The sequence below is a fragment of the Dermacentor variabilis genome, chromosome 5 (genome assembly GCF_050947875.1).
Source record: "Dermacentor variabilis isolate Ectoservices chromosome 5, ASM5094787v1, whole genome shotgun sequence".
Taxonomy (NCBI): Eukaryota; Metazoa; Arthropoda; class Arachnida; order Ixodida; family Ixodidae; genus Dermacentor; species Dermacentor variabilis.
Window position 1 is genome coordinate 82758302 of NC_134572.1, and position 27986 is coordinate 82786287.

The 27986-nt window shown below is 44.5% G+C and overlaps 1 protein-coding gene and 1 long non-coding RNA gene across 4 annotated transcripts in view; one reads left to right on the forward strand and one right to left on the reverse strand.

Moving 5' to 3' along the window:
* Window positions 1-27986, reverse strand: part of LOC142582892 (uncharacterized) — a 62641-nt gene that overhangs the window by 19689 nt on the left and 14966 nt on the right. The gene's annotated exons all lie outside the window — the stretch shown is intronic.
* LOC142582885 (cytochrome P450 3A24-like) lies at window positions 36-27911 on the forward strand. Of its 2 annotated transcripts, XM_075692985.1 has the most exons (14): window positions 147-302; window positions 1531-1627; window positions 3152-3204; window positions 3311-3407; window positions 5099-5215; window positions 5780-5868; window positions 6759-6904; window positions 7040-7155; window positions 8068-8212; window positions 9090-9250; window positions 17918-18009; window positions 18182-18325; window positions 25732-25894; window positions 27663-27911. In XM_075692985.1, the coding sequence occupies exons 1-14, from the start codon at window positions 238-240 to the stop codon at window positions 27735-27737; spliced, it is 1560 nt and encodes a 519-aa protein (XP_075549100.1). In that variant the 5' UTR covers window positions 147-237; the 3' UTR covers window positions 27738-27911. The 2 variants fall into 2 exon arrangements, with proteins under 2 accessions (XP_075549099.1, XP_075549100.1); XM_075692984.1 differs by lacking the exon at window positions 3311-3407 and having other exon boundaries at window positions 36-302.

Here is a 27986-nt window from a genome sequence, read left to right on the forward strand (position 1 = left end):
GTTTTCTTCACGCGTTTATCCGCACGTCCCCCGAAGAGACGCACATTTGTATGACCTCGAGATTGGAGAGACGTTTGTTCCGAATTAGGGCGAAGCGTTGCCTCCACCGAGCTGTTTTTCGAGCAAACATTTCGCATTTGCACTTTGCTCCTCGAGTGCGCTCAGATGTGACCTCGCCACGCGCGAGCTGCGAACCAAGCCTCGCGTTCAGACGCAACCGCGCTGAACAAGAGAACGATGCAGCTGATGAACATTCCCGAGTGGCTGCTCCTGGCTGTGACTGCCTGCGTTTTGTTTTACCTGTAAGTAATATTTTTCGCCTGATTTTCTTCGCACGTTTCTTTCGCTTGTTTCATTCAGCTGAATACGCGGCTTCGTCTATGTTTCGGTCTGCGTCATTTTCAGACTGGAACGAAGCATTTTGTAACTCGTGCCAGAACGTTAGAGGCGTGGGCTCCCGAAATACAGGTTTTTAGCGCGCAGTTCCGAATGGAACACTCCCGGATATTAGCCACGTTCGCGTTTTTTTTTTCTTTCTTACGGGCTTCACAAAAATCTGCGACTTCAGAGATGCTGGCTACCTTTTCGGGTACGATGCAGACAAATTAGAAAAGGTATCCACGAGACCTTCAGATTTTATGACTGTTTTTTTTTGTTTAATAGTGACGATGACTACGATAATGATAATGAGGATCCTCAAATGTGGCGCTTACCCGCAATGGAAGATGGGTCGGTAATTGTGAAGTTGTAGGAAACGCTCAGATGATAACAACCGTAAACTGGAGAACGATAAAGAATAAGACTGGACAGAAAGGAATATATTGTATAGTTGTGCAGTCAGAAGATGAGTGGACAGTAGCATTTTAGTGAAATAAAAGGTTCATCGAACGATTTAGATATACAATGATTTGTAAAAAAATGTAACAGGGATCGCAGGCGTTTTGTTGCTTCAAGGAAGTCATACACAGCATCAAACACATCCTTGTCGCTTAAACCCATTGCCTAGACAAAATGGTAAAACAAAGCTTCAAAGTGAAAAGCCTTCGAGCCTGTGTTTTAGGCTGTTTTTCACGCACTCATGCTACACTTCCGGCTAAACGTTTCCGGAAAGCAACACGCCATCGACAAAACGCTGAAGATCCCTTTCGCCTTTCCAACACTATCAATAATACGGGAGTTCCTTACTCCATTTGTCAAAGTAAGTTTTTTTGTGGTGTCATGGTCTATATTTAAAAGTTATTTCAAAAATTCTGGTGCCTTCTGACAAATGAACGTGCACGGTAAAAACCAGAGCGCACGCCTACCGCCGGCTAGTACGTTCACTCTTTTAATGTTATCAGTGTGTTCTCCTTATTTTTAGGCCAAAGGAAGACACGCTCAGACTGGTCATTGGTTTTTATGCTTTGGTTATAAAGAAATGTTTATATATTTTTCTTTTACTGTTGGCGCTTCCTTCTGTCGGTATTGTATTTAATTGCGTCTTTCACGCCATACCAATGATCATCTTCATTATCGTGAATAATTTGACAGGTATGCAGCAAGAAGCAAAAACTACTGGAAAAATCAAAATGTGGTTCACGAAAAGCTCTCCTTGTTGTTTGGACCAGCCACCAGCCTTCTGTACAAGGTAGGCCGTGTGGGTTGCTTACAAACGATTATCTGCGCACCATAGCAAGTGGGTGAGCTCAAACTGCTCATTTTGCTTGTTTTCGGTGTAACCGTGACTTCTTCACAGCATACCGATTATGGCGGCATGAAGCCGACACCATTTTGCTCCGTCGGTCTCCAGGCTACCATCTTAGAATGTACATGAATGTCACTCCAGTTTTTCGGCTGGGCAAAGTAAAATAAATGTGCATGAGACAGGCGCTGACTCGCAACTGATATTCTAAAACAGAAACGCGCCAACCTAAATGCGCGTCAAATTACGCTTACAATTTCCTGAACTAGCTATAGTGTACGCAAACTATAAATAAAGGACAAGAAGCCTTCGCTCCCAGCAACTTATAATGGCTGCACCTTACAGATAATCCTTGCAGTTAAAATTCGGCACAAGCATCCGTAAATAATTATAATTAAAAAACATGAACAAATAAATGAAAAGAAGAGAGAATTGGGACAGTGAAGAGCGACGCCGTTGAGGACTATTGAGACAAATGTTTGACACTTGGAGTTCTTGAACGTGCACCTAAATATTGATTACACGTTGGTTTCTATAATAAAATGACTATACGAGACCGAACCTTTTACTTCTGACAGACAAATGGATATACGCGCAATATATTTTGTTTTAAATTTCTGTCATGTGAGATTTTTTTAACATACTTTCTCTCTACATGTCCTGCAGTTGGCCAGTTAGACGACTGAGGACCTCCATTAACTCATTTACTTATTTTAGAGTGTTCCTAAAAGCCCTTTCAAAGTCTACTTATTATACATTTCGCCAAGCATTATGTTCTTATGTATTTACTGAGCACGTAACCGCCTAGAAATATCTCCACGCATCACTACAGTTTGGTTTCTTCGACGGAGGCTCATTTGTGAAATGCAGAACTATGTCGAATTTTGCACTTCGCTCTCGCTAATTAGTATACACTCTTCTTCTATTTCCTTTTTTATTTTTCTTTCACTTGCGATGTAGTAATATTTTCATTCATACAACGAAAAGCACGATCACCGCAAGATAACGCTAGGGTTATGCAAACGAAGTTGGAGACAGCAGAATATTTACTATGTGAAAACATTCACCCCTGAAGTGCTTTCACTGCAATAAATGGAAACATTAAAAAAATTCCCAATCTGGACAGGAATACCAGAAGAATGTGCTCGAGATATTCTAAGCTTATCGTGTTCAGCTTAAACTTCGTCGTACGATGGATCTACATGTTTGTTGAGAAAACATTCAACGAGAGGTTTATTTGACATTCAGGAGACAAACATGACACTTTATACCCATGTTTCAACTGCTACGTTTGTTTCCTTTATTGTTGCCCGTATTACTGCGTTCTGAGCAGAAATAAAAAAGGTACATATGACGCAATGCCAATAATGCGTTATCAATGTTTTGATATCGCGGGGGAAATAATGAAGAGAATGTGGGTCCGCCAAAAGACGAGTTTATTTTTTAATTGTATTATTTTATTTTGACCAGCCTGTGCACACTTTGGATCAAGAACGCTACCTGAAGATGGGAAGGATATTTGGGTATGTAGCCTTATTTGCTTGCCGCAGACGCGTGAACCATGGCAAATTATTCTAACTTGAATATATGCACGGTTCGTTTCTTTGAACCCGTACTTCAACACTCCAGGTATTTCGAGGCAGGCAGGCCCGCTTTGTCGGTTGGTGAGCCTGATATGGTGAAGCTTGTGCTCGTGAAGGATTTTCCAATCCTCTGTAACAGACGGGTACGTAAAGAGATGACCTTGTATTTGCTCTTGGCTTAGTTCTTACCGTTGTTTCTATGCATAAGAAAGCCTGCAACAGGTTGTTGAATTTGGGAGAGGTTTGTTATACAGTCGGTACTAGGTACACACCGGGCATAGGGAGAGCAGAATAGGTAGATAGGCCGTAGCAGACATAAAATACCACCTAAGAACGAGTACAACAAAATAAGAAAAAAACTGTAATAGAGCAAATATATTCGAAGTATATTTCAAGGTGGGGCAGTAGCATCGCAAATATGTAAAAATGAAGTAAACCGGCAATTTCCTACGCCCACAGAAATAAAAACAATATAAGCTTCGAAAAATCGGAAGTTATTGTGGAATGCACTAACGGAATGAATGAAGTAACAGTTTCACGAAAACACGCCCTGTATTCATAACTATACGGATATCGCGAGAGGGGCGAAATGCGAAAAAAAAAATGCACTAGAGAAGCGCTTGTACTTGAGCATTTGTCACGTGTATTTAATCACATTGCGTTACTCTAACGCTACCCTTAGTATTGGAGTCGTTCCTATTACCTCAATCGCAGTGCTAGTTAAAAGGCAGTAGCTGAACCTCTAACGCGAGAACATTTCCTTATCAGCCGCCGTTCGGGCATATCCAACATTCTAGATAGTGATTAGCGTGAAAACGATACGACGGCCATGGCGATGGCCAATGGTGGACAACAGTTACATATAAGAAAAGTTTTGTGACTATAAGTCAAGGGGCCACACTTTGTGAGGATTTTTTCGTGCGATTATATTTATTTCTCATGAGCCGTCTCGCTGAATGGCTGATCTCGGCGATAAACTTGGGGCGTGGCTTCGTTCGAACCAATAAAAAAGAAGGAAGAAACGAATTCTTACGTAATGCGGAACCTGGTTCCCTTTCCTGTAAAGGGTCAGTCGCGTGTCTCAAAAAGATGCTTCATGGTATGAAAAGGCAGGCTTACAGAGCACCGACACAGGACTAACGAAAACGACAGCACAAATACCACTGTGTTCTTTTTTCTTCTTGTGGAGTGTTTTGTAGGCCTGACGTTTTATAACATGAATTGCTAACAACTTACTGAGGTTTTTCTCGTTATAAGGTGGTTATTCTAACGTAATGATTTTCAATGAATATTTGATCTAAAGAGCACTGCAATGAGCGACGTTTCTTGGAATTAGTTATTCTTATGCAGTGCCAATTCGTACTATCCTTTTTTGGTATCCTTAAGCTAGAGGATAGACGACAGAGAACTGGGTCCCTAAAGCACGCACGCACTGGGCCGCGTTCAGTTGATGTGACCTCTGGAGTACTAACGACAAGTGCTTTTTCTTGCTGAAGTTTGCAAAGAAAAGTGAGAGAAAGGTGTGGTGTGAATCATCAAATGAACTCTTGCAGTGCCAACTGCTTGTTTTTAAAACGTTCGACTAATGCTAAAACTTGGAAACACGCGAACCTCTCCAGTCATCGTCGTCAGCACATCAGCACAATAAAGCATGCGTAAATATCCGCCGTCATAACTATCTACATAACAGACGAAGCCTGACGGACACTTCGTATTGAATTGGCCAAGCTATAGCCTGTGCGACTGGGATAGTTACGTCAGCTCATGTACTTGGAAAATAATACTGGCACCCCTCACAACGATAGGATGACTAACTGTGTTTTTATTGAGCCAGATAATAGATTTTTTCGAACCAATTGTGGACAACATGATGACCACAGCGCCTGTAGACGTTTGGAGGAAAATCAGGCCCTCGTCAAGTCCTGCATTCACCATGAGCAAGCTGCGCAGGGTAAGTTCTTTTCGAACAGGAACACCATAACACGTATCCAAGGCCAACAAGATTGGTTTCACATTAAAAACAGTAATAAATTCTGAGTTCTTGCATGCCAAATATATGACCTAATTATGAGGGATGCCGTAATTGGAGACTCCGGATTAATTTCTTACGGTCCCTTGGGGTTCCTTAATGTGCGCCTAAATCTAAGTGTGCGAGCATTCTTGCATTTCATCTGTTGTTGTGTGAGCAAGCAATTGACATCCAATTTAGTGTTTGAAAGGTAATACATATCATCAACATAAAACGAAGCCCTAATATGTTGAAAGAAGCTTGAACAAGCTCTGGCATTCCCATGCTTTTCCGTATATGATACTCACGAAACTGATTGTCGGATATTCAGCTTGTAAACTGTAGAATGTTTAACTGACCAGCCACAGTGAAATTGCACATGACATGTTCAAGGGTTATGTGAAAGTTGCGTTGTAACCTTCAATGCTCCTATTGCACTTCAACGTTGTTTTTAGTCCTTATTGTGCGAAGTAAATTGTTGTTGTTGAATGCTATACTCTGCTTCAGATGAACGACATGATTCAGGACTGTGCCAAAATTTCGTCGGAGCACCTTGGGAAAGCCGCTGAAGAGGGAAAAGACGTGGATCTCAAGTGGTAAATACTTGCTTAGTTCCCTGTTCTCCTTTAAAAATCGGGACACCAATATTCCAGAGTTAGGCGTTTTATTTCCGCAAATATACTGTACGCCAAGCAAATACCCACAGCATATTTTTCACGATACTGTAAATTACCATCAATATTATCGCGCTTGCATCTGTGAAACATTCTCAAGAGAAGTTATTTTATCAAAACTTGGCTCCAGAGGCATTCTTTGTTCAACTGCTGTTGATCACTCCAGGTGCGATCTTGCTGTGAACCTGTAATGCGTAGATCTACTTTTACCCGCCGTGGTTCCTCAGTGGCTATGGTGTGAGGCTGCTGAGTTCGAGGTCGCGGAATCGAATCCCGGCCATTGCGCCCGCACTTAGATGGGGGTGAAATGCGAAAACACCCGTGTACTTAGATTTAAGTGCACGTTAAGGAACCCCAGGTGGTCGAAATTTCCCGAGTCCTCCACTACGGCGTGCCTCATAGTCAGAAAGTGGTTTTGGCACGTAAAACGCCATAATTGAATTTTTTAGATCTACTTTTACATCTAGCATCAAATTCACAAAGCCTTTAGATCGGAAACTTGCGTTTCAAGACAATGTCGTTCTTAGTGGCCCCCACTATTTTTTTTGTATCGGGAATTTATGTTTCTGGCCTCTTTTGGGTATTCAAGAAGGCACGTATTTCACCCATTAGTCCTAAATATTTAGGCAATTTGGGCTGTTCACGCGCTATATAATGCAGCCGGGTTACCGATGTTAAGAATTTACACATACCTATTTTCTATCATAGAACTAGTAGAAGCTATATTTTATTTTGTTTCGTTCCGTGAGTGGCTTACAGCCTTGCAGCCTATGACTACGCGAAACAAATCACAATTTTTGTTTCTTGCTCAGGTTTTACCGCCTTTATTCACTGGACGTCATAGCGAAGTGCGCTTTCGGCACCGAACTTGACTCGTACAAAGATGCAAGCAACGAATTTGTGACAAAAGCCTCGAAGGTGTTCTCTGGCGGGATAGGACTGCCTGTCGTGTTGTTCAGTAAGGGCATATATGTCTCTCCATTTCTCCGCTTTTATTTAAATAAAGTGGTATGACACCCAGCCATCACAAATGTAGGGATGCATCCTCTCTCTTTTCCCCATCTTGTAAATGTGACTTGTTTCTTTTTTTCAGTTTTATGCCCGGTACTATTGAAAGTCTTTAAGGTTAAACTTCTCGACCCTGAGCCGTTTCGATACTTCAAAGAGGTCTGTGTGGCAATTATGCAAGAGAGAAGGCGGAGACAGCATGTAAGTATTTTGCATGGTCGTTTTTTGTTACCAGGAGGGAATCCAGGACCACCTCCAGGAGCGGGGGGGGGCAAGGGGAGGCAGGGCATTATTTCTGGACCCATTTGTGCTTCTCACCATGGTCTCATTGTTGTACACATCGTCGTACACACTCTTGTAAAAAAGCCCCAACATTTATTGTATGGTTATGCTATCAACTCTAGCGTTTATAAAACACTAGTTGCTTCGGTATTGTTTATGTCGACATATAAAGCATCTAGGTATAACGATGTTCTTGGCCTCGCGATGCTGCGCTGGTGAGTTCTCGCATATAATTAACAAATTAGAAGACACTCTAGTGAGCCGATTTCTTCGGGTTGAGACCACTGAGAGGCAGGGTTAAGGTCTATATGCTATGACTAATATAATTATCAACGACATTTGGCAAGACTGAAGCAAAAATGTGCGGCCGAATTCTTTAAGGCTTTTCTTTCGTAATTGTTCTTTGCAATAGGGCCGCTGCCTTTGCTAATGATATGTCCAGCGTCAGGATTGGCTGGAATTCTATCTTACGAATAATTCTAGTATGAGAGCCTTTTCCGTGAATACGGGCCGTGATTCTGAGTCTCATCTATGGAGGAAGGAAGTGAGGTGCCGTATAACTTTCACATTGTTCAAGACTACGCGTGTGTGCATGGAAAACATGGAAATACGGCATTATGTCAGACGTTCATCTGCCAGAGAATAATTTTGATCAAGTTTCAATTAGTTGTGCGGCACATTATCTTTTTATTCGTCTTAACCAATCCGAGGAAGGGGCGAGGTGGGGTGCCGAGCAGAGGGAATGCATTAGCATCTAATGATTTTATTAAAAAAAAATTACCATTGAGAGAATGTACGTGGTGGCAAATCGAATATGCATTCTATTTCTAGCGTCATGAAGATTTCTTGCAACTCATGATGGATGCCCAGGAAGGAACTCTTGTCGATGGTGTTGAAACTGCGCCCAGAAAGGAACACACAAAAATATTCGACATTGACTCTGAAGTAAAGAACAACGTGACGTTTGTGACGAAGGGTGAGTGAGTAATTAAATAGTAATGACTTGACCAGTTCTGTAATATATGATTGGCCAAGCAGCAACAACATGGAACGTATATTGAGAGCAGTTTCGGTGCCCTTAATTGTGTCTGCGGGTTCATATTTGGTTGCCTTATAAAGAATAACTATATCCACCTTATCATGGCTAATGTGCATACCATTAGGCATCCGATTTATAACTATATCCACCTTATCATGGCTAATGTGCATACCATTAGGCATTCGATTTAATGGCAAATCAAATGGCACTTATTTCTGGCGGAATTAGCGGTTTCGTGGGAAGGGGAAGAAAAGAAGGAGGGAAGGGTGGGTTGTGCTCATTGACTCCTAGAGACGCTACGCGAAGAGTACGCCTGAGATGTGCGCTCAAATGTGCTTGTCTCATGTATGTACAGCACAAGCCTGAACGGTTCGTTTTTGTTTCTGGAGGTTATAATACTTAGGCATCCACCGCTAGTAATATAATGGGTTATTCTTTACTTGCTTAAGCAGCAGGCTTTAATATACAGCATGGGTTCACAGAGCAGAAATTTGTCTCTCTCCTTATTTGGTGAATGTCGTCTTTACTTTCTTTTTGTTTTGCAAGCACTCTGCTTCAAATGAGCTACATTATAGGCAGTTGAATTGGAAAATAGTAAAGCTGCGTTTCTAAGAGCTGCCATCTTAAGCTTCCCTCACTTCCACAGGTTTAACAATGTTCTTGTAGGATGAGCCCGTACTTCCTGTACAAAGGTCAAACGGTCTATATGAATTGTTCAGAGTTACCCTTTGACATTTTGTTGGCGTAACACAACGGCGTGAGGTCGGCGCGCAACGCAGTTTCCTTTGAGCACGTGATTAAACTTGCCCTTCAGCCTTGACAGAAGATGAAGCCCTGGCGCAATGCGTGCTGTTCTTCGCCGCCGCCCACGATGCCACCTCATCCATCCTCGCATTAACCGCCCATCTTCTCGCTCATAATGCCGATGCTCAAGACAAGCTCCGCAGAGAAGTGGATGAATGTTTCGCCAAAAATGTGAGTATATTTTGACGGTGAGGATGAGAAAACAAGGTTATATATTTACTAAACACAATCAGCATGTGGAACAGGGGGGGCGGCGCCAATACTTTGTTGTTGAGGGAATACAGCATGAGGGAGAAAAGCTGTCACCCCCCGAATGTAGCACGAACCTACAAAGAAAACCCACACGGGTTTTTCACAAAGAACGGTTTTCAGTTGAAGAAGAATTCGTCCTGGTCCGAGATTCAAACCCGGGACCAACACCTTTCCGAGGCGGTCGCTTTTCCATCTTACCTAATCATGAGGCTAGAAGATCGCATCGCAAGAGCGAATTAATCGACAACTCGAAGCTTAGGGAACACAGATTATGGCAAATCAATTCTGCGGAAGCCCGCTAAGTGGTTTGCCATTTTATTTGGGAGTGCAGGAGAGCACTCCATCAATTGGTATTGCATGGTGGTAGAAGGTGGAGCGGCATGGGGGAGGGTAAACAGGACGAAACATTGGGGGGGGCGGGATGGGCCGCCCACACTGGCTTTCCTTTAGAGGCGCACTTTATGGGGAAGACCAATAATGGAAAAAGAGACTTGACGGTGCATCCATCCTTTGAAGATGATTGGCGACCGTAATGCGATTTGCATTTTTTTAAATGGTTGCGTAATTGGTGGTGATACATTTTGTGTTAGTGATCGTTATTATGATTAATATTATATCCCCTTGTCATATCTCCACATCATCCCTGAATCACGAAACCTTATGGGCACATCAGCAGACACATTAAGTATAACAATCCTGCTGACAACTACAATGAGGAATGATACACGATATATCTTGTTGTAATTAGTGCAACCAAGTTGAAACTCCGTAGAAACGACCATTAAAACATTACAACCACCACATCAAACAATTACTTACATCTCAGACGCCAAAGAGTCGTTAATAACGGCAGTGGCGTAGGCACTATTTCAATAGCGTGTGTGTGGGTTGGGGGGGGGGGGGGCGGAAGCTTCTCGACGGTGCTTGAGTCAATGAGGGCCCGACAGTGGTCCCGCATCCCGCCGAGTACGTAAAGCGCCCATAAATATACACATTTGCTACAAAGAATTTGAATAATTCAACAAAGAATTATGCTTGGTGTTTCAGTCTACAGCATAAGTATATCTCTGGTTTAGGTAATAGTATTGTCGAGGTTATACGCAACGACGTAAAATGAACATAAATTACTTGCAATAGTCACACACACAAAAAAAATTGACTCGCCATCCCGGCCCTGCGACAGCCAATGCCCAGCGAATCTGTTGAAAACCACCACTACAAATACTGAGAGGGCTATATATGCAATGCTATATTGCTTTATACCGCCTCCCCGCCCCCCGCCCCCCCTCGATTTCCGTTAGATTTGATATCTGTTGCGTTCACAGTATTTCCAGAGCAGCGGGAGAAATTCCTTGTTCGCAAAAAAAAAAAACAGCATTCATTAAGCTCCGGATAGCTTACATGCGTAATTTACTAGAAATGTCATAGTTAGGATCCTATCTTCGAAGTTTACCTACATATTGCCCATAACGCGCCCTTAAGTTTGGCCAAATATAAATAAAATGAATTGTTTCGTTCACCGAGGACATCGCTGAAACTAAGGCGAAACGTGTTATAAGGCCAAAAATAGCGAAAGAAAAACGACGGCTTTATTATTATTTGCAACGCTTTTAACCAGACCAGGAGCGTAGAAACTTTGTCCCATATTACAGTTACCGTGTCCCACCTACGCTTTCTACAAAATATAAACCTGTTGTAAACTACAGCTATGTCGGGATACTGGAAAGCATAGCTGATAGTGGTCATACCAGACGCTCTTACACTTGAATGAGAGTTTTTCTGCAAAAGATGCCTTTGATCAAACCGCATTTAACTTCACACAGAGTGTTTCCATATGTACCACCAATTTTTGCTAACTTTGGTCTTGGCGGCTTTTAGGTTCGGCCAGGGCAGCGGGCTCAATTCTGCCCCGCTCATTAGACGTGCTCAAGCACTGTGGAGTGCTTGCATACGCTATTTATTGCGAAAGCCCCAATTACCCATCTGTTTTGAACTTCACCTCCACATCACCCATTCTGTCGTCCTAACAGTCACCAAACATAACGAAGCTGCCTTATTTAGTTCAGTGAGGACACCAGGCGAAACTAATATATCACGCATAAAAAAGAAGAAAAATGATGAGGGTTCAATCGTTGCTCGCAACGTTTCTAAATAAGCCAAAAAGGTTAATATTACGCGACGCATTGCACCTAAAGTGCTGCCTATTCCTTCCAAGTCTAAAATATCTGAAACACAGAGTCCTCTTGGGACATTAGGAGACTTAGCTAATAGCCGTCGCGTGATACTTTCGAACGCTTCTTTACAATTTATTTTTAACGCTGTATTTGATCAACACATATTTACCATCGGACACAGACTTGGCGTATTGTTCACCTTATGTTCACAACATTTGACCTCAGTTATTGTAATTTTCCAGCGCAGCCGTCACAGTCTTACACCTCTCGTAAAACATACTAATAAACCCACGGACAACTTGAGCACGTATTCTATTGGAAAATGCGCAATTTCCCCACACATTTGGAACACTGCCTAGAACTTATCCATACCATGCCCCTAATTTTCCCTAGATATAAACAAAATGCCTTGTTTAGCTCAGCGAGGACACCGGAGAAAGAAACTACAAATCTTGTAATATGCCCTTCAGTCATGGCGCGCACGTTTAGTGAACGAGCCTTATTTTTACCGTTACTGTGGAGTGGTTGCAAGGAATAGACAATGAACAATAAGATTTCAGTAAATTGAGCATTCTGCTCTTAAAGTACGCCCATTTCAATTCTGAGTGAAATGTATCGTTTCACACCGCCGCTTTCCTGAAGGCACTACCGTCTTTGCCGGGACGTTTCAAGTGGGGTGTTTCGGTAGTGATCGCGAAAGATTATTTCTTCCCTTGTTGTAGTGCTTGGGCCCAATAATTAGCCCTTGCATGCACATTGAGCGGGTGATTCAGTATATTTAATGAATGAACGTAGTACGGCTGACTGTACAATAAATGAATGTTTAATTACCATGTAATTATGATTGTTCACTACTAAATGCACAGATCCGCCGTGGTTGCTCAGTGGCTATGGTGTTAGGCTGCTGAGCACGAGGTTGCGGGATCGAATCCCGGCCACGGCGGCCGCATTTCGATGGGGGCGAAATGCGAAAACATCCGTGTACTTAGATTTAGGTGCACGTTAAAGAACCCCAGGTGGTCGAAATTTCCGGAGTCCTCCACTACGGCGTGCCTCATAATCAGAAAGTGGTTTTGGCACATAAAACCCCCATAATTAAATTAATTAATTAAATTACTAAATGCACAGAGTCATTCTCACACCCTGACTCTCTTTCTAATGGATTCTCCGGCACCTTGAGATAAAATTCGATAAATTGGACACTTATCGACATTCGATCGTAATTCGTGATGGAAGGTATTTCATGAAAATACACGAAAAAACGAGGGTTTGGTAATTGTCTGCCACACTTGCATTTAAAGCAAGAAAGTGAAAGTTTCGCAACGTGTTGCGCCTAAATTTTCCTATTTTCATGAAATTTCACGTCCGTATCTCGTGCGTTGTTTTAGGTGTATAGGAAACATCTAGATTAGAGGCAGTATGACACCCTAAACGCTTCATCGAGTAACTTTCTGCAAAGGCTGTAATGAAGCTACACAGAATAAACATATATCGCTTGTCACTCGGAACATTGTTTCGTGGGTCGAATAATATAAACACCGGGCCCCGCATATCTTACCGAGGATACCGAGGGAAAACAACCAAATACCGTGCATAACGCATCAGATTCGGGATAGAACGATCAGTCAGTTAATGTTTTCAGAGTACCTAAGCAACCTACGCAGTGCATCTCCAAAAAGTGGCCCTCATTTTTTTCAAAATACGAAATATCTGCTGTGTTTGCTCCGGCCGGGAGAGAAGTAATAGTGTAGCTCTTATTTATAAACAGCCTGAAAATGAAATCGTCAGTCGCAAGTGACACATGTCCTTAGAAGAAATACAAGTGGGTGTAGTATTGGTATTGAGATGGCTTTGCGAGTTTGACCAAGATAATTTTCACAACCATATCTACGATAAGTAGCGATTAAACAATGAAATTTCAACAGTCATGCATGTAAGAGGTTTGATTGCATTTCTGATGGTTACAAGATAGTGATGCTGGAACGCTGCAACGGACCGAGGTAAATTGCTCCAGCGTTAGATAGTCCAACGATTTGATGCAGCTGTTGGGCGCAGCTGATTATAATAGTTTATGCGGACCTCTCTTTCACCTGCAGAGTAAATGTAACACGCTGATTGTGTTTCAGAATACGGATATAGCGGTGCCAAAAAACTGGGCATGATTCAAGTTGCGTAAGCTTACAGTTTGTTAGGGTGGGAACCCCTCAGCGCCAGGCGTTCTCCGCAACGCCAGCGTGTATGGCGAATCGCACGCGTCGTCCGCTACTGGGCGTTCCGAGAAGGCACAAAAGACCACAGTCGTTGCCCAAGGAGGGATATGCGTAGTAAAGAAAAGCATTACTTAGAAAAAAAATGTAGCTTCAGCTGTAGTTTGAATAGACTTTCCGGCGTGCAGCCGAAAGTGCCAGTATCTGCTTTCAAAGGGGGGGGGGGAGTGCAAATGACATACTTTGCCCCCACCCTTGTGACAGTGCTGAGGCAAGTTCCCCCCATCCCTGGTAGATACGCCTATGAATAAAGGGGAGACATCGGATGACGATGACGTTATATATACATCGGAAGTACCACAAGGGTTAGTGTTTGCCCAATGCACTGCTCATTTTGATTTATTCCCGCCGTGGTTGCTCAGTGGCTATGGTGTTGGGCTGCTGAGCACGAGGTCGCGGGATCGTGTCCCGGCCGCGGCAGCCACATTTCGATGGAGGCGAAATGCGAAAACAGCCGCGTACTTAGATTTAGGTGCATGTTAAAGAACCCCAGGTGGTCGAAATTTGCGGAGTCCTCCACTATACGGCGTGCCTCATAATCAGGAAGTGGCTTTGGCACTGAAACCCCATAATTTCATTTTTTTATTAATGACAATTGTGCCAATATTAACTCTTCGGCGCATGTTGACAGATAGTGTCATATGTAGCTTATTGTTGATAATATAGATGATTGTGAAGCTTTGCAATGTGACATGGATAAGCTTGCGAAGTGGTGCGCAAGATGGCAAATTGACATTAGCGTAAAAAAAGCAAATAAAGAGTGCATATGTGTTTTTCTAAAAGAAAGAATCCACTTCAGTGTATTATAATATTTATGGGACGCTTCTGATGACTGTTTCGGAATTTAGGTATTTTGGAGTGTATTTAACCACTGATTTAGCTCGGAAACGTCATATTGATCACATTACTGTCAAAACGACTCGTGTCCTAGGCTTTAAGAAAGTAAACGCCAAACACTTTCCTATCAAACCAAAGACCCTACTCTATGTTACCAACGTCCGTTCAACACTTAAGTACGCCGGTATGGTGCGCGATCCTTGGAAAGCAACACGCATAGGAAAATTATAAAGAGTGCAGAATAAAGCTGCTCGGTTCGTATTTAGAAATTGCACGAGAAATGTTAGCGCTACGGAGGTAAAGAAGAAGATACGATGGCACAGGCTGCAGAAACGCCGTAAAATTCAAGATCAAAGTTGTTTTCCTAATTTTCCATAAAGAAACAGGTATTGATCGCGTGAAACACAAACATCGACCTGAATATGTGTCCTCGAGAGTTAATCATGGCCTTAATGTTAAAGAGACGTTTTGTAAAGCTGACCTGTTAAGTAAGACTTTTTTTTTCTGCAAAACTGCTCGAGATCGGAGTCAATTACCAAGTGACGTGAATATACTTTCAAATTATGTGTTTCTAAAGTCGTTTCAAGATGCTATTTAGCTGGTTCTCTATATTAGTATAGACACGAACATATCGTATTGCAATATGTTACCTGTAGTATGTTTGGCAGTCTTTTAATGCCTCAGATCTTTCACGAACTTTTGTGGGATTTATATGTATACTGATGTTTGTATCTGCTTTCCCACCAAAATGGGTCTTTGTGTAGTCCATGGTCGAATGGTGAGAGCATTGGGCTGCTGCGGTGAGGGAACAGGGTTCTAAACCTACCCTCGGAGCAACTTGAATCACTGAGTATCTGGCAATGTGTGCCACTCTTCAACTAACCTCTGCCCGCACACATGAGTCAGCGTCGATGCTCTAAAGGGTATGTGCCGCTCTTCAGTGAAACTCCTTGACGCCTAAGTGGAGCACGGGGTGGGTATGCGCCAGGTCTGTGCTGGTGTTCAACGAACCTCTCCGACGCTAACTTGGGTCTCTAGGTACGTACCACTGAGAATGTGCCGCTCTACAATGGCAAAAAGATCCTTTAAATTATCCGATGCGGGTGGGGAATCGAGCCCCCGTCATAAGTGTTCCCCAAGGACAGCAACTCGACACTCTAGCAGGCTGCGCCACAACTGCACTGGCTTATGTGCCGCTTTCCAATGAACGTATTTCACGCCATCGCTTAGGGAGCGGCGTCATGAAAGCACTTGGTATGTTCCAGTCTTCAATGAACCTCTCGCCAACTTGGGTCACAGTGAATGTGCCACTGAGTGGGTGGCAAGTGAGGGAGCAATTCTCAGCGTTCGCACGTATTGCAACGTCACGATTCCCGTCTCGGAGGCCACGCGCGGACTTCTGGACAGCGCCACCAGAGGGCGCAGCGTGTCCTGAAAGGAGCGCGAGAGAGGAGCCCAGCTGCAGCATGACGCGTTTTTCACCGTTCACACGCACCGGCTCGCAATTTATTCCAGATACCATGCACAGGCTTCGTGGCGTCGTCACCACGGGCCACCCAGCGTTCTCAGGGAAGCGTGAATGTAGAGCCCCGCTTCAGTACACGCCTCATACATGACTCGTTTCGACGGTGGCAGTATGTTGTGTCGCTATAGTGGTTCAATGCTAAACGCATTACCGTCGATAGCCCTCTTGGGATGGGTTCTGTCAATTTTTATGCGCAGTTGCCTATGTTGTCTACTTAGCAAACAGCAGTCGTCACATATCTATTTACCTAGATTTATAAGCAACTTCGGTCACTAGCAAGGTGACTGATTTTGCTCGCTGGTGATCCAGCACTTGTCCTTGTCTACGTCCTCGTTCATCCTTCGCGCTCTACACTTATGACAATGGATCACTGGGTATACGAAGGAGGAGATACATATCGCAAACTAGGTGAAGTTCACAAAGAATGCTAATCGCATTAAGAAATCACAGGAACTTGCATGCTGTGCTGTAGTTCTTGAGGATGAGTGATATGGAACTCGTACAATTCCATTTCTGAAAGTAGCTATGCTGCACTACTGGATGTTAAAAGATTTTAAAAGTACTCGCTGCACAAAATCATTTGTCCCGTTGGAGCGGTGTGGCCCTGGCCTCTTCGTATTAGGTAGCATATACATGTGAGCCGTCATTGCTGTCTTGCCAAATGCCTCTGAACGCGCGATACCTGCGTCGTTGGTGTCATTCATGGACGATCACTTAATCGGCGCTTTCGGAGATGGCCATGTGTTTTGGAGAAATCGATTAACCCAATTCTTTCCGGAACGTTGGCTTTTAGCTTCCAAATATGCAAATCGTTCTTTGCTACCCAGACTATCACGAAGCGTTTTGTTCAGGTATTCAGCAATTTACAAAAGCATGGTATAGCTGCAGTGTTGGCAGAACCTTTTCGTATCGACGTAAGCGTACACTCACCTTATAGACTCGTGTAAGGGCCGCACCCGTGTAAAGGCCACACCCCTAAGTTAGCAACCCAAAATTCGGAGAAAATTCCGATGGAGAAGCAATAGCGTTCGGTGCCCTTATGCCGCACGCACGCATCGGCGAATTTTCACGCGCTGCGCACTTCCGCGTGCCGCCTCCAGATGGCGCGAGCCGCGAGTTGACCTCTGATGCAATGGTGCATCCGGGTTGTGCACATGTCACTGGCCCCATTTTGAGTGAACGTTCCGTCCCGTGTAAGGGCCGCAACTCGTCAAAACTGAGGAAAAAGATGCGGCCCTTACACGAATCTGCACGGTAGTTTTCTCCAATAGACGGAGCGCAGCTAGAATGACTTTTGCGCTCATAGTTATAGTCGACACTATATGTGGCACAAATGACGTTGTCCAGCAGACTGGTGCGATTTCATAAATCGCACAAAATGCCAGTAAGCTCAACGTGCCCTTATGAACTGTGTGTCAGTTTGCACATGGATTATGTGCCCAGGATACGAGTCACTTATGCGAATTAAGGTGCTGTGCGCCAAACACGAGAAAGTGAGTGTGGCTGTGAATGCATCATGTCTTATTTATAAAATCTGTCCGTTTTCTGTACGTTGCCGTAATCTTCAGGCACAAAAGTTACAGTACTTGTGGAAGGAAGAGTGTTTTTACTTCGGCAAGGTACTACTGTCGTTTCAGACTAGAAGGGAAACTTTGTTGTTTGATTTCCACACGTTGTCACCGAATATTTCTATATTGCCTGCAAAGACAATTTTGGCTGTATACATATGATATATATTATGCGATAAACATTAAATTAAAATAAAGTATTTCTGTACTTTCAGGGAAATAATCTAAGTCTCGACGTCATCTCTAAGCTGCCCTACCTGCACTGTGTCGTATCGGAGACTATGAGGCTGTATCCACCGGCTCCGAGGTATGCTCTATTTGTCTCCTTCGCGGCTAAAGTTAGCACGTGAATACGACGAGTTTCTTTTTCACAGGAAGGTGCACATACACAAAACTTACGTGTGGATACGTTTTTACAACCACAATAGTTCGGCGTTGGATGTTCTAAAGCCTTATTCTAATTTTCTATTTGTTTCTAGACTTGATAGGACCACGTGCCAGGAGTATGTCCTCGGTGACACTGGAATCAGGGTGCCCAAAGGCAGCGTTGTTACGATCCCCATATACGCTATGCATCGGGACCCGGAGTTCTTTCCTGATCCTGAAAAATTCATTCCTGAAAGGTAATGAATTTTCTCAACGTGACACACCATGGACAGTCGGGCAATGATAAAAGAAAATTAGCGATACAGAGATTAGGAGTTCGGGCGAGTTTGTTTATTAACCCTGACACACGAGTAAACCCTTTTTTTACACTGAAGGACCTCTTGTCAAAAAGAACTTCGCCTCTGACACATGGTACGGCGCGGCCTCTTTTGTTTTCAGGCGCCACAGAACACGTTGCGCGGCCTCTTCAAACTGCAACTGACAAACATTTAAATATAGTTTTTTCGGTCAATTCCAATTGAAAAGAAGAAAAAACAGAAATAATTCCAATTTTGTAAAAAGCATATACAGCTTTGCGGTAAGCGCCTATTAAAGCGTCCCTGAAATGGTTGGGACAAATTTTGTAGACGCGTAGAGTATAGCTGCAGTGAAGCATTCACGCTACGATTTATGTGAACCGTTTGATAAAACGAGAGCTACGGACGATTAAAAGTTACTCTCCTCTCTATACCCCCGCTTTTCTTCCTCAACTCGTTCGCCGAGCGATCGGGGCTGAGCTTCGCCTTCACTGGCTCTGCGTCACGATGCGACGTCTATTTTCGGTGTTTCGCACACAGCACGCGACGTCTCTCCAACGTGTCCGCCTGCCGCCAGGCCGCCAATGCCCAGCCAGAGTTATCCAAGCAGCATGCGTTGCGAGGGTTCTGTCGCAGCGCCGAGCATGTCCTTTATTCCGGTAAGCGCAGGCGAGCCGCTTAAGCGCAGGCGTTTTGCCGGATGGGCGGAGGTGTAAACGTAAGCGGCCTGAACATTGCCAGTCGCCTGGTGGCGCAGAGCGCAACCAGCCAACCACAAAGCTAATATTGATGTAACCAAGTGAAAGACATTTGAAAAGACAACGTGTTCCCATTACGCTGCTACCAAACATTTATAGTAGCAGCAAAGTAGACTACACTTGGGTACTGCTATATTAGTTATGTGTTCGTCTGGCTGAGTTCCACGCCACCAGGTGGCGGCCCCCCTCAATCTCAGCGTGTCTGGCAAAACGCGCAGTCCGCCTGCATTTACCGAAATACCGGACGCGCTAAAGCTCTGTGCCGTGGTAGCAATCCCCCGGCGTGAAGTGACGACCGCAAGCGCGTAGATTCTGGTGCCTGTCCGATACCGACAGCTCGATGCGCTCCAGCCACTCCGCTCGCCTGTTGCCTTGCGGAGGGACACGGTGTCGCTGTTTTGCATGCCGCCAATCGCTAGATTTGCAGCGCGCAATGCCACAAGGGCGATTAAGTGGTCCAAGCAAAAAAACTTCGAGACCAACACCGACCGCGTAGTTCGCGTCAATACGGAGCACGTTGTAGCACAAGGGGACGGCACTGGCTCTGTGCTACTAGTGCTCGAGTGTAGTTTTAAACTGCTCTTATGTATTCTCTTTCTGTTACATTTTACGGAAACAAATTACGGGAAACTATTACGGAGAACGTTTCTTCACCATCAATATGGAAAGATTATCACGGCGCAACCTGAGTAGCCCATTGAATAGCTCGTTCAACTGGCGTCATGCCCGCCAGATACGTAGGTTGCAATAGGGCGGTTGAAAACTAAGGCGTTAATTATTATTATTATTATTATTATTATTATTATTATTATTATTATTATTATTATTATTATTATTATTATTATTATTATTATTATTATTATTATTAAGCTTATTTTTGAGGGCCGCCGCTGCGATCGGTAGTGATGCACTGTTTAAAAACCTTATAACAAATTACACGCTTTACGCAGAGCGCCCAAATGTCTCTTAATGATCAGAAGGGCCTGCCTTAATGACTCCGCGTTTGTACAAAATCGTCAAAATTGTTTCAGGGTCCCTTTAAGGTCCAACACGCATTACACTTGTCAAGGCATTGCACAGAACGTCTTCTGATTTTGAATTTACGCTAGCGCGTCTCTAAGACCCCAAAGGCTTAATCGATTGACTCGATCCCCAGCGTTGCGAGGAGAGTACTGTGCCCAGCTGGTTCTCCCGTCTAAGAAAGGAATAAGCGTCGTGCGAAACGAAGGAAGGAAATCAACTTTATTCAGGTCCTGCAGGCCACGAGAGCTTTGGGCTCTCATGGAGTGGGCGTCTCCCACGACCGAACCGGGAGGTTGAGTTTCCTGGCGGCGTCGTGGACCTGCTGGACGGCCCAGAGTTGGGGAGCGAGTTCTTCGCTCCGGATTGCTTCTTCAAACTTGCGCTTGTCCTGTTCGTAGTTTACGTGAGCTTGCGAGCACGGCCAGAGTAAATGATAAATGTTAAGGGATGTATTGCAATTGGTGCAATAAGACTTGTCGTAGAGCTCAGGCATGTAATGGTGTAATCTGTTTTGAGTGGGGTATGTGTCTGTTTGTAGCATTCTGAGTGTAACCGCTTGAGCTCGAGTGAGCGTGCGGTGTGGCGTGCTATATTGTCCGCGTTGTAGGTAGTAGTGTTTAGTGATTTCATTGTATGTAGTGGGCGCGTCCTTATTCTCCGAGTGGTCGGGTGAAGCCGCGCGGTCTGTAAGCGCGCGCGCAGCCTCGTGTGCCGCCTCGTTAAGGTTGGGGACGTCGCCGATCTTTGGTCCTAAGTGTGCCGGGAACTAGTATATGAAGTGGTTCTTAATCTCTTTCTTTGAAACAATTTTGAAAGCCTGTACGCAGACCGTGCCCTTTTGTAAAGCTCTGATAGCGGCTATGGAGTTGCTGTAGATATGGGAAAGATTGTCGTCGGTGAGCGCAACAGCGATCGCAACCTGTTCGGCCTGTTCAGGCTTCCTTGCAATTACCGTGGTTGCATATCTTGTGAATCCGCGGCCGCCCACAACCGCCACTGCGAAAGCTTTGTTTCCCGTGTATGCCGCCGCGTCCACAAAAGCTGAGCGTTCACGGTTCGCCAAGGCTTGGTTAAGAAGGAATTGTCCTCTCGCTTGTCGTGTGCCCCTGTTGTTTTCGGGGTGTACGTTTCTGGGTATAGGGCGGACCGTGATCCTGGCGCGGATGTACCGTGGGAGGTCCGCAAAGTCTTTTTCTATGTCTCCTTGTGCAAAGCCTAGCTTCTCTGGAATCTTGCGCCCCGGAGGCGTCGTCGAAAGCCTAGCAAGCTGGGCGCGCTGCTGGGCTTCGGCGATTTCTTCCAGGGTGTTGTGCATGCCCAGGTCCTCCAGCTTCTCGTTGCTGGTGCTGGTTGGAATGCCGAGGGCTTGCTTGGTGACCTTTCTGATTTGGGCATTCAGTCTTTCTCTTTCGGATCGTATCCAATTGAGCATTGCCGCAACGTATGCGAAGTGACAGGTGACGAACGCGTGTATGAGTTTGATGAGATTATGTTCCTTGAGGCCCCTGTGTCTATTGGCAATTCTTCTTATGAGCCCGATAGCGTTGTTGGTTTTGGTGATGAGCTTCTGAACCGTAGAGGCATTGACGTCTTTAGTCTCTACGATCATACCCAGGACACTTGATTTTGCCGACGCACGGTATGGCGTGTCCCGAAGTGGTTCGTACGATAATTTCTTGATTATAATCGAAGTCTGACGAGTATGGCCTGTGGCCTTTCTGCGTGGGTCTGCGTACGAGCAGCTCCGACTTGGTAGGCGAGCATGTGAGTCCTGTGGGAATTAGAAATTCTTCTATGGCGTTCACTGCTTCTTGCAAGATGTCCTGCACCATGCCCGGTGTTCCTTGGACACCCACATGGTGATGTCACCTGCGTATATGGTATGCTCAAGGCCATGGATCTGCCCTAGTTTCTCAGCAAGTCCCGCCATGGCAAGGTTGAAAAGCATACGGGAGATGACCGAGCCTTGGGGGGTACCCCTGCTCCCCAGCGAGTGTCTCCGTGGAGAGGTCGGCAAATCGGAGCGTAGCCGTCCTGTTATCCAAGAATGACTTGACGTACGAGTGGAACCAAGCTCCGAGGTTGAGTTCGGAAATGGTGTCCACAACGTATCGGTGAGAGAGGTTATCGAACGCTTTCTCTAGATCCAACCCAAGAATGGCCTTGGCGTTTTTAATGGGGTCATCAATGATTTGGTGCTTGATTAAAATCATGGTGTCTTGAGTTGATAGACCGGGTCTAAATTCGATGAGGGTGTGTGGTAACAGTCCCTTGGTTTCGAGGAATCTGGAGATTCTGTTTTGAATGGCGAGTTCCACCGCCTTACCCACGCACGACGTCAGTGATATGGGTCTGAGGTTCTCGACGCCCGAGGGCTTGTTGGGCTTTGGAATGAGAACCGTGGTGGCGTTCTTCCATTCCGGTGGGACCCTGCCGGAAGCCCAGACCTGATTGATTTGATCCGCAAGGAACCGGACGGAGTCTTCATCCAAGTTACGAAAGGCCTTGTTACTAATACCGTCCGGACCTGGGGCCGATGTGCCATTCAAGTTTTGAAGGACGGTCCTGATTTCTTCCAGGGTGAAGGGTTCATCGAGGTCGGGGTTGTCCGCTCCCGTGTAGAGGGAACCGGATGCCTCGGCCTCGTTTTCGTGGCTGCTCGAGAGTGGCATGTATCTTTCGGCAAGTCTTGCCATAAATTCCTGCTCGTTGGAGTTTTTGAGTTCACGTTTCGCTATCTTGTCAGCCGCCTTGGTCTGGGAGCTCCTGGTTGGACCTTTGTTAAGAAGGTGTATGAGTAGGTTCCAAGTTTTTCCATATGTTGCTTCCATCGGCCGTTGCACATACTTCGTCCCATTGTTGGTTGGAGAGTACCACACAGTGGTGCTCAATGTCCTTGTTCAGTAGTGCAATCTTTTTCCTAAGTCTTCTATTGAGTCTCTGGGTACGCCATCTCTGCAGTATGGATCTTTTCGCTTCGAGCATGTGAGCGAGCTTAGCGTCCATCCCGATTGTCTGGACATCTGTTTCTATTTCCTTGTTCGCGTTGCGGGCGTCCTCCTTTAGTTCTTGCGTCCACTGTTCTAGTGTAGCGGGCTTGTCGGTACGTTCCTTTCTTATCTGTCTAAACGCATCCCAATCCGTGTATCTCCACTTTCGTAGTGGTTTCAAGGCGATTGCTATTGACGTTTCCACAATGTAATGGTCGCTGCCGAGGTCGTCGCCGGTATTATGCCAGGTGGCCCCCTCGGTGTTGAGAACGAACGTGAGGTCTGGGGTGGTGTCCCTCGAGACCGAGTTGCCCATCCTGGTAGGGTAGAGCGCGGACGTGATAAGGTTGATGCCCATCTCTTCCGCATCGATGGCATGATTTCTGCCTTTGGCGCTGGAGGCGCCGTAGCCCCATTCTACGTTTGGGGCGTTGAAATCTCCGGCAATAATCAGTGGGTTGTCCCCGGCTTTGTCCCTGGCCTTCTTCAACAGTCTTCTGAAACTTTGCGTTCTGTGGTTCGGGCTGCTGAACATGTTCAGTGCCAGTATGCTCTTAGCCTTCTTGCCTTTGGGAAAGACTTCGATGAACAAGTGCTCGCATTTGCTGTCCGGATTACTTCTGTCAATTTCGGCCCAGGCGAGCCTGTTACTGACAAACGTCGCTACGCCGCTGCAGGCTTTTGTTGGTGGAACGGCAATTGTTTCATATCCTACAAGTGTGAGTGTGTCGGTGTTGGTCTCTTGAATGAGTATGATGTCCGGCTTGTCTGTAGTGTGTCTGATGTGCTGTTGCAAGACCGATTTCTTGTTGCGGAACCTGCGACAATTCCATTGCCAGATTATAAGCTTGCCTTGATTGTTCGTTTGCGCTTGGTGCCTTTCGGCTGGTTCTCGCTTATTTGCCTTCTGTGCAGCTTGGTGCCTTTCGGCTGTTTCTCGCTTATTTGCCGTCTGTGCAGCTGTGTACAATTGTTCAGGATTACGCTGGTCTAAACAGACGGTAAACGTCGAGCTAAGAAGGTATACGGTGCTTCCAAACTGGGACAAGCCGAAACATGCGAACCACCCTGCCGCTTGTAAGCCGGTTGCCGATGAAGCCATACAGTGATGAAGCTGCCAAAAGCCAATGCGACGCGATGGTGGCGATCATAATTCTGGCAACGGCTACGACAGTTTCAGGGAATCACTGCACTAAAAGGCCACCGCCAGACAAATTACGCCACTGCTAACTAGAAAATGATTTTTGCGAGCACGAAAGTTATTATCAACCCGCGATTGCGTCCTGTAAAGTTTTCTTTCGTTAAACCAGGTTACCCTTTAAGGCCCATAAAGAAGTTCTATGGAGACACTCCTTTGTCGTTTGTCAGCCCACTTGAACGTCTTTTCGGAAGACGCCCCTTGGATGAAAGACCTTCGGAGTGCCCATCTGGCAGGGGTAAAAGACTAATTTCACAAAGATGTAGCGTGACACAACGCGAAGAACGTAAAAGAATAATAAAGCGAATCTAGAAGTGTCGGCAAAAACTCGAAAATTTAAAGATACGCGGGACAATGGTCACTTGAGTATGTCTGGAAATAGCCGCGGGGACAATTGAGTGCCATGACTCAGTCCTTATCTTCGAAAGGAACTGTTCAAAATACGGGACAGCGACTGGCGAACACACACACTCTGGAAGCTATATATTTCAACAGAATTTCCTCTCTGGTTATTGAGGAGCGACTCCAACCAATAAGCGGAGTTTACCATTCGCCTAATTGCCTCACCTTTTGCGTGGTTCCCTTCAAAGATATTGCCTTACGAAAGAGCACGAATTCAGGCCTTAGTATCATATGTCATGCAGCCAGCCTGAAATGCTATCACACAGGTGCAAACTTAATGACCTTACCCGAGATCTTGCTCACTTTGTTTGGGACAAGGAATTAAAAATCAGACATACTTGCCAGTTAATCACTCACTTAGTAGAGAGAGGTCTTGCGACGGATGTTCTAATAAAATACCTGACCACACATGAGGTTAGTTGGCTGCAGTTAAGAGACATAATGTACAAACGCATTTTTGTGGTTTATTTATTTATTTATACACGTATGCTGCAGCAGCCCTGTGGCAGGAAATGGCAAACTAGGACAGCACATAGGTTATTCAAATAAGCCTGGATAGTTGAAAAATGAAAGAACAAATGCTAGTAAACAATATAAGCACAAAGACAGCTTGAACACGCCAGCGTATGTCAAAAGTGGTAGGCAAGTACTGCAACAAGAGCCCTGCGCATGTGGAAATCTTTGTGTAGCTGTGAACGTTGAAAACTCATAAAATTTCACTGCGTTTCCCTGATTGACGCGGACGTGATTCTATCAGTAAACTTGTTATTGGGCAATAGATGGCTCTCATTGGAGCTAGCACGGGGACGGGGTAAGGAAAATAGAAGTAGAACTCATTTAAGAAACTGTCTATCTAGTGCTCATCAAGTTCACTAACCCACCCAAAAACAGGCGCTGCGGAGATACAATGTCTTTATTTTTTATAGCGTAAAAAAAAGAAGAATCAGGTGTGAATCATGTGCTCTTTTTTTCTAGATTCAATGATGAAAATGCTGGTTCCATACGACCGTACTCTTACCTGCCTTTCGGAGCAGGGCCTCGCAACTGCATCGGTATGCGTATGGGTCTGCAGGTCGCCAAGTTGTGCCTGCTTCACTCTGTGCACACCGTGCAGTTTGTACCCGCGAGAAAAGCAAAGGCAAGTGCGAATTTCGACTTGTATTAGTTTTGCGAAACATATTCATACAACTTAATAATGAAGGCATATTTAGTAAAGTCTAGTCAGGAACCCACTACCAGTATAGCCTCTGAAACGTGATAGCCCTGGCCTATGCAACTGCAGTCGCTGACCTTATCGCATGTGCAAAAATGTTTTCGAAGTTCAAGTCAGATGACTCGCTGTGACATGCGTCAAAATTTTTTAAGTGTTTGTTTTTCAATAATGCCTTCTTCTGCAGAGTTCGTCGACGCTTGTAGTACCAATACCAATATTTATGTTATATACAATACAATAATTACATTAAATGCTGTGAATTACAATATTAAATACCAATAGTACCCGATTTGCAATAAATAGGAACTTCGTTTTACAAAAAACACATACTAATTACTGCAAGCAGAGCTTCCATTTTTCATCTGTGGCATTCTGGTGCACATTACCATTAGACATAGAAACACTTAAAATCACGAGTTCAAGAAACAAATAAAAGAATCTATTTTGTCAAATACTTATGTCTAGTTCGTACTCACAACGATTCAGTCAGTGTTCCTTCATTTTATTTTCATACAATTACATTTCCGCTTCATGTCCTTGCCATGCTGTGTATTCGAGTTCGCACATTATGCTTTGTACGTCCTGTCATTTACGCTATTTTTTTAGGCTTAATGATATTATCCTACGATGCTTTTTATATGCTTCTTACTTATACAAATTTAGTTGTTCAATTAAGCTATTGATACCAAAACTTGTAATTCTTCCTTGTTAATGATTTGTTGAAACTGCTGTAATCTATGTTTTATTACGTTTAGGTAGTAAAGGAGGTCCCGTTGTAGTCTGACTTCGGGACCTCCTTCTGTATAATAACGTCCTGTAATCTTTCTAATCATCACAATAAACCCAATTCTGATTCTGATTCTGCCAAGAGCAGAATATGAAAAACATCACAGCGGTAGAATGTAGGTGTGCTTTATAAACAGAAAAGAGAGAGAAAAGAAGGGCGTGTTAGCCGAAGTTGACGATAAAGAAGAAAAGGTTGGCGTAATCGTGATGAATGTATTTATATGTACTGAAACTGGAAACATTAAAGATGATACAATGCTGCATAATTACATTATACGTTTGCGTTCTTTGCATTATTTTCTTCGTTCCGTTGTCGCACATAACAAATATTTCCGAATCCTCTTATTTCTTTTATTCATGCCAAGTTTCTCCATTCGTTTTTTTTTTTTGCGCGCATGAACGTCGACGTTGTTTCTTCCGCGTCGACTTTGACTGACACGCCTTTCTTTCTTTCTTTCTTTCTTTCTTGCTTTCCTTCCTTCTTTCTTTCTTTCTTTCTTTCTTTCTTTCTTTCTTTCTCTCTCTCTTTCTTTCTTTCTTTCTTTCTTTTTGATCAAGAGGCCAGGTGGGGTCACCCCGGAGATAGTGGTCTATGGAGCAATGTGGCTATTTTGGACTATCTATTAGGGCTAGTTACGCCCATACCGTTAACTTTACATGCACTGTCACTATTTCTCAGTTTCTGTGTCGTTGTGGAGATGCGGAAGTGCTGTTTTTTGACCAAGACGCCAGATACGTAGATCCCACGTATGCCAAACCTGTGTGAAGTCGCTATGCTGCCAGAAGCGCTGACAGCTCACAAAGTTTACGATGTCGACATCTATTTCCCATATCATCACTTTTTTGAGCCCTGCTTGCACTGCTAATGACGAACTGTTCGTTGTTTTGTTTCGTCCACCCATTCTAGGCACCTTTCAAGTTTGCTAAAGGCGTGAGACTCTTGAAACCGAAAGAAGTCACCGTTGGAATAACTAAAAGATGAGACTTCTGACTGATGCAGCCTTCTTACGGTTTCTTTTTACATTCTCCGTCCATATACAAGCTGTAATTAAATATACCAGTGTGTGCAACTTGTTCCCAGAAATTGATGTTGGAAGATTATTAACCGATACGCTTGTACGTTCGTGAAATCCAAATAAAAGAAACACGGACAAACTGCGTGAAGGCCATTTCATTTAAATTGCTTATTGCAGCGGCACATGACCTTTACGCTCGACTGTCTATGTTCAAC

Excerpts from the sequence above, each read along its gene's own strand:
- LOC142582885 (XM_075692984.1), top strand. The coding sequence starts at position 51 with ATGACCTCGAGATTGGAGAGACGTTTGTTCCGAATTAGGGCGAAGCGT. Across the intron at positions 303-1,530 it reads GCCTGCGTTTTGTTTTACCT|GTATGCAGCAAGAAGCAAAA; the intron begins GTAAGTAATATT and ends ATAATTTGACAG. Across the intron at positions 5,216-5,779 it reads CCATGAGCAAGCTGCGCAGG|ATGAACGACATGATTCAGGA; the intron begins GTAAGTTCTTTT and ends ACTCTGCTTCAG.